At 43.5% G+C, this 14,575-nt stretch overlaps 1 protein-coding gene across 6 annotated transcripts in view; it reads left to right on the top strand.

Moving 5' to 3' along the window:
• Positions 1-8,388, top strand: part of retn (retained) — a 30,704-nt gene extending 22,316 nt beyond the window's left edge. For all 6 annotated transcript variants that reach the window (XM_018011747.2, XM_018011748.2, XM_018011745.2 and 3 more), the window contains 5 exons: positions 4,583-4,766; positions 5,161-5,308; positions 5,382-5,872; positions 5,973-6,736; positions 6,799-8,388. In XM_018011747.2, the coding sequence (XP_017867236.1) occupies positions 4,583-4,766; positions 5,161-5,308; positions 5,382-5,872; positions 5,973-6,736; positions 6,799-7,250 (2,039 nt within the window). In that variant the 3' untranslated portion in view covers positions 7,251-8,388. The remainder of the gene's footprint in view (positions 1-4,582; positions 4,767-5,160; positions 5,309-5,381; positions 5,873-5,972; positions 6,737-6,798) is intronic.
• Positions 8,389-14,575: the final 6,187 nt, after the last annotated feature.

The following is a 14,575-nucleotide window of genomic DNA, read 5'->3' as shown; positions in this document are numbered from 1 at the left end:
GCATCTGCTGACTCAGCTAGGCAAGTTTGAAGTGTTTGCGTTTCGGACGGACTCAAATTATGTTAATTGAATAAATTTCTCGGCACTTTGCCGTTTGATTTGTCGGCTCCACTGTGCGAGCGCATTAAAATATGCAGAAATTTCCACCGAACGCCAGAGAAATCATTAAAATGATGCCGCACTTTTGTCGTTTTGTCACTCCAAATTACAGTCAAGCAAACGGTGCAACGCATGGCTGAAGGGGGGCGTGGGGGGCTCTCGCTATCTCTCCCTCTCTCTCCATGCACATGAGTACTTAAAAATGCTGCACTGAACAAATTGCGACTATTTTTAAGTTTCGTCATTAATGAAATTAACAATTGCCCAGTTGAATGGGCATGAGCATGTGGCATGCAACGGCCGTGAGCTTTTTGGCCCACAACAAATGTCACTTCCTGTGGCACAAGCACACGCACACACACACACACACATGTATAGGTCCTCACTGCTGTTGGCCAGTCACAGAGTCGCGATAGCCACGTTGAAGTATTTGCGCATTGCCGCAGTGCATTAAATTTGTTGATATTTGCATTTGCGACATGCGAAGCAAAAAGATTGTGCAAAGAAAAAGCCAAAGAGCTAAATTACAAGCACTAAACATATGTGTTGCTAGGTGAGTGTGTGCGTGCGTGTGTGTGCATGTATTGCCTTATAAACATGCTAATGCTTAAGCTCGACTTGCAACATGCGGCCACAGAGCAATAAAATTTGCATTCGTATTTCGTTTTCTTTTATTTATTTTATCTAATTCACACACATATATACATACATATGTGCTGCATTCATATATACATATGTATAGATATATATGCTTAGCTACACATATCTCTCAATGCTTGACAACTTAATGGATTTTAATCTGTCACATGCGCTCAAGTTTTGACATGTGTGTACATGTATGTATGCATGTGCAGGCAGCGCGCTCACTGTGACTGTGACTGTGACAGTCACTGTGACTCTGTCTGTGACTGACTGTCTAAAGTGTCGCCCGCACACACACACACACACATACACACAGTTGTATCTGTATCTATAACTATATTTATATCTGCTCTGCGATATTATACAATTATACAACTATAACGTATAACGTATAACGGAAATTATGCTGAAAAAATATATAAACTAAATATGTTTCCCTATGACTGCTGCTCTGTCTCTATCTCTATCTCTATCTCTGTCTCTGTCTGTGGCCCGTGTGTGTGTTTGTGTTTGTGCAGCGAAGAGCGGCGCAATTCTTAATTAAAAGACGTCAATCACTTATCAACCGGGCGCGCTATTTCTGTAGATATTTCTCAGTGCTCGCCTGACAGACCCTTCCCACCGAGATCCAGTCTGAACGCGAGCGCCAACCAAAAAATCACAAAAACAAAAACAACAACAACAACAAATAGAAATTCAAACAGCCAACCCAAACTAAATCAGCTGTCAGGCTGGCGGGGTGAGGGACTGTCTGTAGTAGGTGCGTTATGATTTCAGACTCTATCAAATTTCTCTAGATTCCATTAAAATGCCATGACATCTAGGAAAACAATGCATAAAAATAAATAAATACCGTTTATAGCGATCGTCGCTTGTCATCAGCCGTTGCCCAACTACAAATTCGTTCAACTCACTAAATTGCTTTTAACTTGTTTACAATTGTCTGGGCATTTGACTGTAGGAATTTGCCAATTGCAAAGTAATTGGAATTTATGTCTTTATAATATATCTTATATACTATAATATGGAATTTAAGAAATAGGATTTGAAAGTTAGAGCTTTGAGATTTTTGATCTACTGAACCGGAATGTTATTCAGGATCATATCAGCTCGAGGTGTGCTGACTCAAGCTAATCAAAAATATGGCATATTTCAGTTCTGATTATAGGAAATTATTGTATTGTATTCTGAGTGTTATTCAGGATCACATCAGCTCAAGTTATTAGAGTTAATTAAAAGTTAATTAAAAATATGTTTTACTATGGCATGTTTCTGTTCTGCATATAGGATATTATTGTATATATTATAGGATATTATTGTGTATATTCTGAATGTTGTTCAGGATGATATCAAAGTCAAAGTTGTCTGATGTCAAAAAATGAGAAAATACTGGAGGTAAATCCACTGTACAGTGGGAGATAAGCTAGAGAGGCCTTGTAGGACAACTTGGGATTATGTGAATATAAAATAAGAAAATTGTTTGATTTTTAGGCAAAACACATAAGATAAGATCTCCTTAACTAGGAAAGATCGTTTCATATTTATAGTTAGTAATATAATAGTATAGTAATATAATAAATCTATATTCTATAAATGTCAAAAGTCAATAGGATGACGCAGAAGCTTGCTAGGGAATACACACTTTCAGTTAATAATCCTCAGTATAAGAGCAGAGTTTTCATTCAATCAAAATAGGGTTTATACGATATATAAAGTTTACTAGTTGCACAATAATAATGATTATTAAAAAAAAAATCCAAAATTTGTTAGCATCATGCGCAACATGTGCGTGTTGCTGCCACTCCGAGGAGTTGGCCAATTCGATCGACAACAAGCTGCAAGTTGGCAGCCAGAGGCGAAGTTGGCGATTTGTTTGAAGATTTCTGTTCGGGTTTAATGATCGCTGAGAGATTGGAGCAAAGTTAATCATTAAATTGCTTGCATTGATTGTGAATATTTTTCTCTCTTCTTGCTGTTGTTGTTGTTGTTGTTTGGCTTTTGTGGCTCGTGCAGTGATCCAAATGATCGCATCATCGCAATCGAAAACACCCCCAGCTCCGCTGGCCTTGTCCTTAGCCACGGACCACAAAATAAATTGTTCGATTTACTCGTTTTTATTCCCTATGCTTTTTTATTTTTTTCTGATATGCAATCATCGTTGCCCGCTTGCGCCGCACCGCGCCCCGCCTCATATTTGTTTATATGCATAAAAAACAAAAACGTATTTTCATTCAATCAACACGTCCATCAACGAGTTTGATTGATTCCTTCGGGCTCATAAAAACTCGAGAGGCCACATTGGCAGCAGCAGCAGCAGCACCGGCCGTGCAGCATTAAATGATATTCAACAAAATTGTATTTGTATCGTTTGAGATGAAAGAGGGGCAGGGGCAGGGGCAGGGGCAGCGGGAGGGGGAGAGCTGCTCACTCTCGCACTGAATCAGTGTACAAAATCAAGTTACTCACGTACAGCAATTATGCAAGTTGATTTGATTTTTATATGCGCCACTGCGCTACACGAGTGGGGTACATCGCTATAAAGAGAGAGGTGTGTAATGAGAGATGGGAAGAGAATGTGAAGAGCAGAAGATTTAATAGAAACTAAAATTGATAAAAAATAAACATAATTATTATTATATTAGGTATAAATGATAGTTATTAGCGGAACTATTGAAGGTTTATATGAACTGTTATACCTGGGCAACGATTTAGTATATGCTTCGATCTTCAACTTCAATTACCGCTCTTCTATGCGCTTCTCATCAACTTTTAAAGCTGTGAAAATAGATCCTAAACTTGATAGAGACCTCATCTAATTATATGGAGATCAAATATAGAAGTTATATATTTTTACTGTACTATTTAAACTGTTATACAGGGATATGCCTTGATAAAGTCTGAAATTGACTCTATGCTCTGCTGTATTGTGCAAAATTCGATTGTAATAGATGCTAAACCTGATTGAGAGGTCATATGAATATCAATTATGGATATTATAGGTTGCAACTGTACTATTGAAACTGTTATACTTATGAGCATGCCTCGGCTAAAATGCAAAATTGACTTCTATGCTCTGTTCTATACATCACCTTTCAATGCAATTCTCAAGAGCAATACAAATCCCATAAACCCAGTCAAGAGTGCAGGGTATTTGAGCTTCGTCTAGGCCTGCAGTCGCTGCTGCTGCTGCTGCTATTTGCTTTTTTACTCTTTTGGACGCATCCAAACAAAATGAAATGGGCAGGCAGGCAGGCAGGCAAATGGGTGTTAGGCGTGGCAAGTGAAAATCGAATAATACAATACGAATACCAATACGAATACGATTCGAATGAGAAATAGAACTGAGCTGATGAGCCACAGATGATGATGATGATTAGCCGCCATAAACACATATAGACACATGTACAAACATGTGTATGCCGGCAACATTTTGGATATCGATCTGGATTTATTTATGTTTTTATCGGTGCACACACAGACAGACAAACGGACGGATGGACACAGAGAGAGGTCTGCACTTGGAAGTTGTTGTTAGCAACGAGTGTTAATTGCCCCCGGGGCACGAAACGTGCGAGAGAGGCGTGGCGTAGGCAGATAGGATGCAATGCAATAAATCTGTTTTATGGCATCGTTTAATCGTGTTTTGCTTGCTGCTGCATTTAACAAGCGCATTAGAAAACATTTACATGCCACAAGTGGAAGCTGCTTTATGGCGCAAACAAAACGCATTGCTAATTTCTCCAGTTGCATGTAGATCGAAGTTTTATCTCTATTTTATCTCTATTTTATCTCTATTTTATCTCTATTTTATCTGTATTTGATCTCTTTATTCCAAACACAGGCACACCCATCAATCGGCTGCCAATCATGGCCAAATCGGTGCTGGATCTGTATGAACTATATAATCTGGTGATAGCGCGCGGCGGCCTCGTCGATGTCATCAACAAGAAGCTCTGGCAGGAGATCATCAAGGGGCTGCATCTGCCATCGAGCATCACCAGTGCCGCATTCACGCTGCGCACACAGTAAGTCTAGTGCAAATCGTAGAGTATTTGCAGTTCGTATATGACACCTGCCCGAGAACTATGCGTTGATCAAATAGAGTTTGCCTCCGCTTGGCGAGCAAATAAAAAGCGAACGAAACAATCAAACATCGGCAAACCGATCAAGCGACGATCGATCGACTGCAGTTGCAAGCCTGTAGCCTAAAGCCTGTTGCATGCTGCATGTGGCATGTTGCATGCTGCCCGGTTGCCCGGCTGCTGCTCCTTTGTTTGCTCTTGAGCTCGTCACGTTTCATATTTACACGATAATTCAATATAAACGTGAAGGCGACAGGACAGCAGAGCGCTGCAATGTGTTTTCCTTGCACTCGATGCATGTTTGCTGCGCTTATTAATAATTTTATGCATCTTTCAGATACATGAAGTATTTGTACCCGTACGAGTGCGAGAAGAAGAACCTCAGCACACCGGCCGAGCTGCAGGCGGCCATCGATGGCAATCGGCGCGAAGGACGTCGCTCCAGTTACGGCCAATACGAGGCGATGCACAATCAGATGCCGCTGGTAAGCACCTCTCTCTCTCTCTCTTTCTCTCTCTCTCTCTTTCTCTCTTTGCTAAACTCCTTGGCTCTTGCAGACACCCATTTCGCGAGCTCCACTGCCCGGTGGCATGCAACAAATGTCGCCCTTGGCTCTGGTCACACACGCCGCGGCGGCCAACAATCAGCAGGCGCAGGCAGCGGCAGCAGCCGCCGCAGCGCACCGCCGACTGATGGGCGGGCCGGCGTTTGGCCAGATGCCGAATCTGATGACGCAGGAGATCGAGAATCGCATGATGGAGTATCTGCAGCTCATACAGGCCAAGAAGGAGCAAAACGCTAACCCTGTGCTGGCTGCCACACACAATCACCAACAGCAGCAGCAGCAGCACCAACAGCAGCAGCAACAGCAACAGCAGCAACAACACCAGCAGCAGCAACAGTCGCTGCATCATCACCAGCAGCAGCGACAGCGCTCCCAGAGTCCGGAGCTGAGCACGCGCGATGCGCTGAGTGCACAGGTGGCGCTGTGGCACATGTATCACAATAGCAGTCCAAACGGTTCGGCGCACACGTCGCCACAGCAGCGGTAAGTGTTATACATAGTGTGTAGCCTAGGCACGCACCATTTGCGCTTAGTTTAGACACTAACCGTAAAGCTTTTCGTTTGCCATTTCGCCCACCTTTAGCGAAGCCCTGAACCTATCCGATTCGCCGCCAACTCTGAATCTGAATCACATTAAACGAGAACGCGAACGCGATCCGACGCCAGAGCCGGCGGATCAGGATGATGCACCACACCAGCCGCCGCCAGCGAAACGTGTGGGCAGCGGCCTGATGCCGCCCGGTTTTCCCGCTAACTTCTATTTGAATCCACACAACATGGCCGCTGTGGCAGCCGCCGCCGGCTTCCATCACCAGGCGAACAGCAACAGCCACCATCATCTGCATCAGCAGCAACAGCAGCAGCTGCTCCAGCAGCAGCAGCAACAGGACGCCGCGTCCGATGGCGAGCCAGAGGATGACTACGGCAATGCTGAGCACAATACCACCGGCAATTCCTCGTCCATGCACGACGACAGCGAGCCCCAGCCGCTGAACGGTCATCATGAGCTCGACCATCACCACCATCATCATCACCATCATCATCAGAATCATCTAGACAAGTCGGATGACTCGGCCATTGAGAACTCACCCAGCACTTCCACCACGGCATCAGCTTCGGGCGGCCATCGTCACAGTTCGCCGGTCTCCACCAAGAAGAAGAGCGCCACCGGCAAGGCACAGTCCAGTTCCAAGGACAGCTGCACAGCTGTGGGCGGCAGCAGTGGCAGCAGCGGCGCAGGCAGCGGCGTGGGTGAAGCCGGAGGCGGCAGTGGAGGCGGCCTCAAGCTAAATCCCCTCGAGACACTCAGCCTGCTGTCGGGCATGCAGTTTCAAGTGGCACGCAATGGTAAGCAATCCAATTAGGAGCGTTCGTTCCCAATCTAATCATTCATCCGCTTCTGTGCACAGGCACCGGCGCAAATGGCGAGCAGCAGTTGATTGTCAATCTGGAGCTGAATGGCATTAAGTACTCGGGCATGCTGGTGGCCAATCCAGGCGGACGCGAGCGTCACAACGGCAACGGCAACGACGACGACGACGGCGATGGCAACGGCGATGACGACAACGGCGACGGCGACGACTCCGACCCCGAGCCAGACAACGCTGCAGTTGCGACGCCCGCTGCAGTCGCGGAAGGCGGCGGCGCCAGCGAGGAGCCAGCGCCGGAGGAGGCCAACGAGAGTGGCGGCCAGGAGGTTGGCCAGAGCGAGGCAAACGTGGAGGAGGAGGAGGAGGCGCAGCCGGCTGAAGACATTGTCAATGGGGGCGTGGGCGTAGGTTTAGGTGTCGGCATGGGTGTGGGCATGGGCGTGGGCGTGGCTGTGGGGTCGCTGTTAAAAGATGCTGTTGCCAGTTCGTAGAGTGCGATTGGTCAAGGCAAAGGCGAAAGAAATAGGAATACCAAAGTCATATTTTTCAGAAAAATAAAAAATGAAGCAGACACACACACACACACATCTAAATACAGAAGGAATGATGTATGTGTGTGTGTGTGTGTGTGTGTGCAAACTCGTTAGCCTGGCTAAGACAAAAGTGCATCCACATAGCAGTTACAACCACGCGCCCATTATGAAACCACAAACACACACACACGTATATATATATATAGTTATATATGCGTATATATCTATATACACGATATATCGATTAGTATGTATGTTCATTTTCCACACACTTTGCATAAAAGACAAGCTTGCGAGCATTGTATTTATTAATAGGCCCTAGTTATAAGCAGCAACAACAACAACAACAATAACAAGAAGAAGAAGAGGTAGAAGAAGAGGTAGAAGAGATAGAGAGGCAGAAGCAACAGAAGCGCAGATAAAAACTTAATAATACTTTTGTTTAGTTGTTTAGGGGTGCTCCGCCCCCCGGCCCGGCAAATTTAGTTTTACTAAAAAAAAAAAAAAGAAAATAATCTAATATATTTTAACTTTGCTCTTTTAATGTTTATTTTTTTTAAATATTCGAAATTGTGTTAGGCTGCAAAAGCTTGTGTACATATCAATAATTGCTATGTAGTAGTAAATATCTCTCCATATATACATAATATATCTATGTATATGTATATGTATATGTATACTCTATCTTTATATAGTTCTAAGTGAACATTCACACACACACACACACACACACACACACATTTGCATTTTGACCATATAAACCATAAAGCATAGTATATAGACATAAATACAATTATGAGAGCCTAAACCCATATAGACACACACACACACACACGCATACACACACACACACACATAATTATATATACATCTAAAGTAATTATCTTATGACATAAAGTAATAAAAAATACAAAACTGTTTGCGCATTGGCACTCTCTAAATAAGAAGATGTACCGCACCATCCCCCTTACCACCCGCACACCACCTTACCAACAATTACTACTCCAAAGCCAACACTAAATTAAACTAAATTAGCCACAAATATGTTGTAAGCGTAAGCGTTCAATTTATTGAATAATAAATCTATTTAATTTTAGCTCAAGTCGATTTTTCTGCTCTCTGTAATGAAACGATAATAACAGCAATGACTGCTGTTAATTAACAGATCGCAACGGGATGACATAAGAGTGCGAGTGTGAGAGGGCAGCAGAGTAGGGGCCCGTCTATCTCCCTCGCTAAGTGGCTGAGCAAACAGCATTAAAAAACAAAAAACGAAAAACAAAAAAAAAGAAAACTTTCGGCACTGTTGCACGTTGTTACTCAGATGTTGCACATTGTTTTTCTTTTTTTATGTTGCGCAAAAATATTTGGCTTTTGGGTGCCCTTTTTTATTTTTGGTTTTTGGCTCGCAGGCCGTAAACAGGCAGAAGTGGCCGTAGATTATGATTCCGGGACCTTTCGTCCCGGACCGCAAAAGTGATGAAAAACAAATGTTTTTGGAAGCAATGGATGCGTGAAATTGTCGACTAACGCTGGCGCCTGGCCCCAGCGGGGGCGGGGTGGAGGTGGGACAGGGCCAACAACAACCATAACCACAGGTGAGGCGAAATCAAGTGCTAACTACATTAAGGTAAACTTGAGGGATGCTGCCCCGCCTCCTGCACGCACATAATGAGCAGGCGCAGCGCAACATTTTGCGGCGCCTTTTGTTATTGCCCCTTGAAGGGACCACGTAAGTGGCAAGTGGTAAGTGCGCTCAAGACCCTGGCTATAAACAGCTCAAGTTTTGCCTCCAGCCGCGCTGCGTGGCCAGCGCAAAGAGCATTTTACGGGCAATTCATGGCGCCGGGCTTGGGTCCGGGTCTGAGTCGGGGCGCCATGCCTCAAGGCGGCCTGAATTATGCACCTTGAGTGTGGCAATTCATTGCCACCTGCTGCTGCACTCACATAATTGCACCTGCAGCCGAGTGTCGAGTGCAACACTTGGCCAAGTCTATTGTGCGGCTAATAAATACGGCATTTGCATAGCTGAATTTTGCGCGCGCCCAAAAGTATGCAATGGAAAATTGATTTAATGGTTATATTCAAAAATACTTCTTGGAGCTGCTCAAGGCTGCTCAGTACACAAATCCTACTGATGTACAAATGGGATTACGCTGGATTAGGCTCATCAAGTGTCTGTTTTCCTATTCCTCTCTGCTCACTCTGTCGCTATTGGGTCGCTATTAAATCTCAGTGAAACCAAAAACCTTTGGCAATTAAAGGCTCCACGCTCCAAACGAAATGCTCACGAATCTATCAATAACTGTATTGAATTACTGCAACAATATTTACCAGTATTTATTTATAAAACATTGACTTGAGCCCTCTATACAAGATTTATTTATAAAACATGAGAACATTAATTAGGAGAATTCACCATTAAACGGTTTATTTATAGTACTAGCTGGCGCTATGCTTAGGCAAATGCTCGCTCAAAGGTAGCTGGACGACTCGAAATATGCCTGCTATAAATCAATTTAATTGCACAGCTTGTAAAGTCAAGTTAAATAAGAGCTACGAAAAGATAACAAAAGCCAGCAACAAAAGCCAACAACAACAAACAGCGAACAGCGAACAGGGAAAACAAAACAATTGAAATTCAAAAGAAAACATAACACAAATTAGCCAAACGGAAAACGCAGGAAATTCACGCTGATGCCTGCGAAAATATTGATGGTCAAATTAAAGGCCAATAATACAGCAATAAAGTCGCCAGTCGGCCGTCCAACAGCACACACACACACGCAGACAGGCAGACACGCACACACAGACACACACACACAGAGAGAGTGGCACACGCAGAGCACCTTTGGAGGTAGCGCTTAGAAGTATTTATAAATTTTATATAATGTAGCTGGCGCTAGATACATACACACACACACACACACATATGCATAGGTCTCGCTGTGTGTGTGTGTGTGTGTTTGGCTACATTTAAACACTTGATGTGATGCCTACATAAAGTACAATAGCTGTTTGCCCTTTTTGTGCCAGAGCAGTTCGCTATTATTTACCAATACAAGCCAAACTTTAAAAAGCAATGTATATTAGTCGAAATGTGTCTGTGCCCTGCTCGCTCTCTATCTCTCTCTCTCTCTCTCTATGTGCGTGCGTGTGTGTGTGCAGTGAAAGCTACCGTTACGAACATGTGTACATGTAATGTGTTTCATACAACAATTGTGTGGCTTTTTAGAACACAGCGAGTGCGGCTGCGAGCAGCGCGTAATTATGTTGCCAGCCTTCGGCCGTCGATGCCTGCGCCAGCTTGCGTCTGTGTGCGTGTGTGTGAGTATGTGGGCTGCCGAGCCACTCAACGTTCGTCGTGCAGCGTTCGGCTGTTCGGGCCACACGCAACAGTTGTCAATGGCAACAGCATAGAAGCTCCTCTTTTTTCGCCACATCGCACCTGTATGGCAACAATGCTTAGCAACATCACTTGGCAACATCGCTTAGCAACATCGCTTAGCAACATCATTTGAAATGGATTTATGTTAAAGCGTTTTGAAGTTTTGAAAAGGATCTCTAATAAAATATTCATACTAAAATTGTTGATTAATTTATATAAATATTGTAAATAATAATGAATATTCTTAAATTAAAGGATTTTTGAGATAACATAATTCTATAATATACTAATGATAAAATAAATAATAATGTTTCCTTTTAATATTAATAATATTATGAGTATTAAAATAATAAAATAATTATGTGATGTAAAATTAAAAAAATAATTATAATGAGCAAATGCAACATATGAACTAAACAAATTGATATTCTCACAGAGTTTCAAATAATAATTTATATTAACTAAATTTAAATGTAGCTCTTATTAGTTTAGCCAAACTAAATAAACCAATTGTTGCTTTTAAATTATTATTTCATGAACATGAATAGCAACTAATCGCTAATTAATTGTAATATCAGCATTATCGGCAACTTGTTGCTGCTGCCAGCGCCGGCAACATGTGTGCTGAAAATAACAAACTCGCTTTCAACTTGCAGTTTCAGTCTGCGCTGCCGCTGCTGTTAAACCAACCCTTAGCTGGCGAAGCTTGAAAGCTTTTTGTATCGCAACATTGTGAAGCTCGCAGGCATGCAACAAGCCAAATGTTTGCTTGTTGTTGTTTGTATTTGTGTGTGTATCTCAATCGGAGTGAGTGTGTGTGTGAGTGTGTGTGCCAGCACGCTCGTGGCGGCACTCGTGGCCGCAGTCGTCAATACCAACATTTGCTCAGCTACGGCTACAGCTACAGCTTCAGCTGCTCAACATAGCCGCGTTCGGGTGCCACGGCCGCCGATACTTCACTTATGTAGGATTTTTGCACACTTGAGAGTTTTAGTTCAGTTTTGGCAGAATTGATAGATACACGAAGCACAGAGCGCGCAGCGCAATCACGCGTCCGTTGTAGATATATATGTAGATACAGATACAGAAACGCAACGCTTTGTTAGAACACACAAACAAACGCACACACAAACTACAAACACACAAAAAAAGTGAAGTAAAATAACAAAAATGATTAAAAAGCTAATGTAAAAACGAAATTAATTCTATTGCTAGTGTCCATTTGACTCATTTCGTGACCGAATCTCTGGCTTGGCCTGGCCCATATCGTGGCCCGGAATTAGTTACTGAATCGCTAGCTCGCATCTAATTGGAAAACATTTGGCTATTCAAATTGAGCACGCGTTGATTTCTATTTATTTAATCGCCGAATTCTCGTGATTTATTCAACGCCACGAACCAAAGTGCAGCGCACACTGGCCGCAGCTGCAGCTGCAGCACTTTCTGTGAGTGAGTGCATCATTTAATTAGCTACGAAATTGCAATCGCAATAGTTCTGTGGAAATTCAACAACAGCAACGACAGCAGCAGCAACAGCAACAGCAACAGCAGCAGCAGCAACAACAGCATCAGCAGGTAATAATAATACATATTTTAGTGCATGGCGTGCCATAAATTCAAATACAATAGCCATAAGTATGTGCATCGGGGGCTGAAAGTGGGTCTTTGGAGCCGGATGAGAGGCGGTGCCGTGATTTGTTTGCATGCAGCCCCAGATTAAATAACTAGCGAACTAATTAATTGATACCTATGGAAGGCTGCTGCCCGGCCGTCCGTCCAGCTGATAAAGCGCTAGCTCGTGCCCAAAGCGAAAGCGGACGCAATTACAGTTGCCAAAGAACAAAAGCTCGTTAAGCGCTGCACACACAGGGCAGACGCGGCTAAGCTGCCAAAGCAGAGGCAAGACCAGAGCTTAAGCGAAATATATTTCACTTCCATTTCCATTTCCATTTCCATGTCGATTTCAATTTCAATTTCGCTTGTGCCACTGTCACTGCGATCGGTTCTTAACAGCTCAAAGGCGAATCACGTGTCACGTGCTTGACCGAGCTTTGCTCTCGCTATGCTCACTCTCTCTGCCTCTCTCTCTCTCTTTGTTAACGCCGAGCGCGGTCATGTCACATCACATCTGTCTCTCACGCACGATCACCTTTAGATGTTACTCACGCGCTCAGCGCCAGCTACAACAGTTCACCTTGCGCTCCCATTCATACATATGTATGTCTGTACATCTGTGCGTCTCCTCTCCCACTTTGTGTGCGCTCTCCCGCTCTGTTCTATGAGTTTCTTGGGCATTGCTTTGATTTCTTTGCTGCTCTCGCTCTCAGCTGGCGCTGACGATTGGCGTTGCCAAGTTCATATACATATACCGATATACTCACACTCATGCTCATGCTCATGCTCGCGCTCGTTGTCATACTCACAGTCATACACAAATACTAATACCAATACCAATACCCTTACTCTTACTCGCACTCGCACTCGTACTCGTACTTCTCGTGCTGTGCGTTCGCCTCGCATTTGTATCCCGCAGATTGTTTCAGTATTTTTCTTTTCTTTTATTATTTTCGTATTGTTTTGTGCTGTTCTCGTATCGTAACGCGGTGCGCCGCGCTTTGCAGCTCTGAGCGAAATCAGTTTGACGTTTTGCTTTGACAGGCAATCGTCGTCGTCGTTGCCGTTGCCGTTGCCGTCGCTGTTGCCGTCGCCGTCGCTGTCGTCGTCGTCGTCGTCGTCGTCGTGGTTGTCGCGTAGCGTCGGTCCGTGTGGATGTGGATCGAGATCTCCAACTCGCAGTCACAACTCGCCGGTAGCCGTCGCCGCAGCGCAAGAGTAAATATTCTTTCCATTCAAATGCGAGAAGAGAATAAAAGAAAACTTACGCAGTTGTAACCAAAAATACCGAGTATGCATTTATTATTATGTGTGTGTGTATTTTAAAAATCTGTGTGTGTGTGGGTGAGTGCGTGCGTGCGTTTTTAAATTAGGCAACCAAATGTGAGCCAATTGTATACCGTAGATATACATGGCTTGTGTATGTGTGTGTGTGTTATCGTTGGGCGCATTTGTGACGTCACAGCGCAAGTTGTGCTTGCACTTCAGTAGCTGCTGCTGCTGCTGCTGCTGCTGCTGCTGCTGCTGCTGCTCTTATTTGTGTTGTTATTTGTTGTTATTCTAGTTGTTGTTATTTGTTACTTCGCCTGATGCTGTTATTATACTTGATGCACTTAATTTAGTTATGCAGCTTTGTGCACAAACACACACACACACTCACAAACACACAACACAATTTCAATATCTTGTGCGTCAACAACAACAACAGCAGCAACAATAGAAACAGAAACAGAAACAACAAGCAGCGCTGCTGGCGCCGCTGCCTCCGTGCTATGAACGTGACCTCCGTGTATTAAAATAAATTCTAATTTGTGAAGAAAGAGGCAGCAGCAGCAGCAACAGCAGCAGCAGCAGCAGCAGCAAAATGTTTTGTTATTGTTGTGACGATATTCCGCGAAGAAGTATTCGAGTAGCTATGCATACATACACGCACACATACACACACACACACGCATACGCTCACACACACGCATACATAAATCTGTATCTACGCACACGCATGCATGCATGTGTGCCGTTTTCTCTATGTGTGTGCCCATTGTTCATGTGTATTTGTTTAATTTATATCTAGAGTCTGATATAAATATTAAAATAATAAAAAAAAAAATAAATAAAAATAAAAATATCTACCGAGCCGCAGGCAGCAAGCAGCAACAACTTTAACGACTAATTTTTTGGTACGTCAACAGATAATGTATTATTGTATATGTACATACTATACTTTAGTTTATTGTTTTTATTTTGTATCTTCATAAATATGCTGTGGCATTTACACGCACGC

Source organism: Drosophila arizonae, chromosome 5 (genome assembly GCF_054131065.1).
Source record: "Drosophila arizonae isolate 15081-1271.41 chromosome 5, UAZ_ARI_1.0, whole genome shotgun sequence".
NCBI classification, from domain to species: domain Eukaryota; kingdom Metazoa; phylum Arthropoda; class Insecta; order Diptera; family Drosophilidae; genus Drosophila; species Drosophila arizonae.
This window is presented reverse-complemented; position numbering and strand designations above follow the sequence as displayed.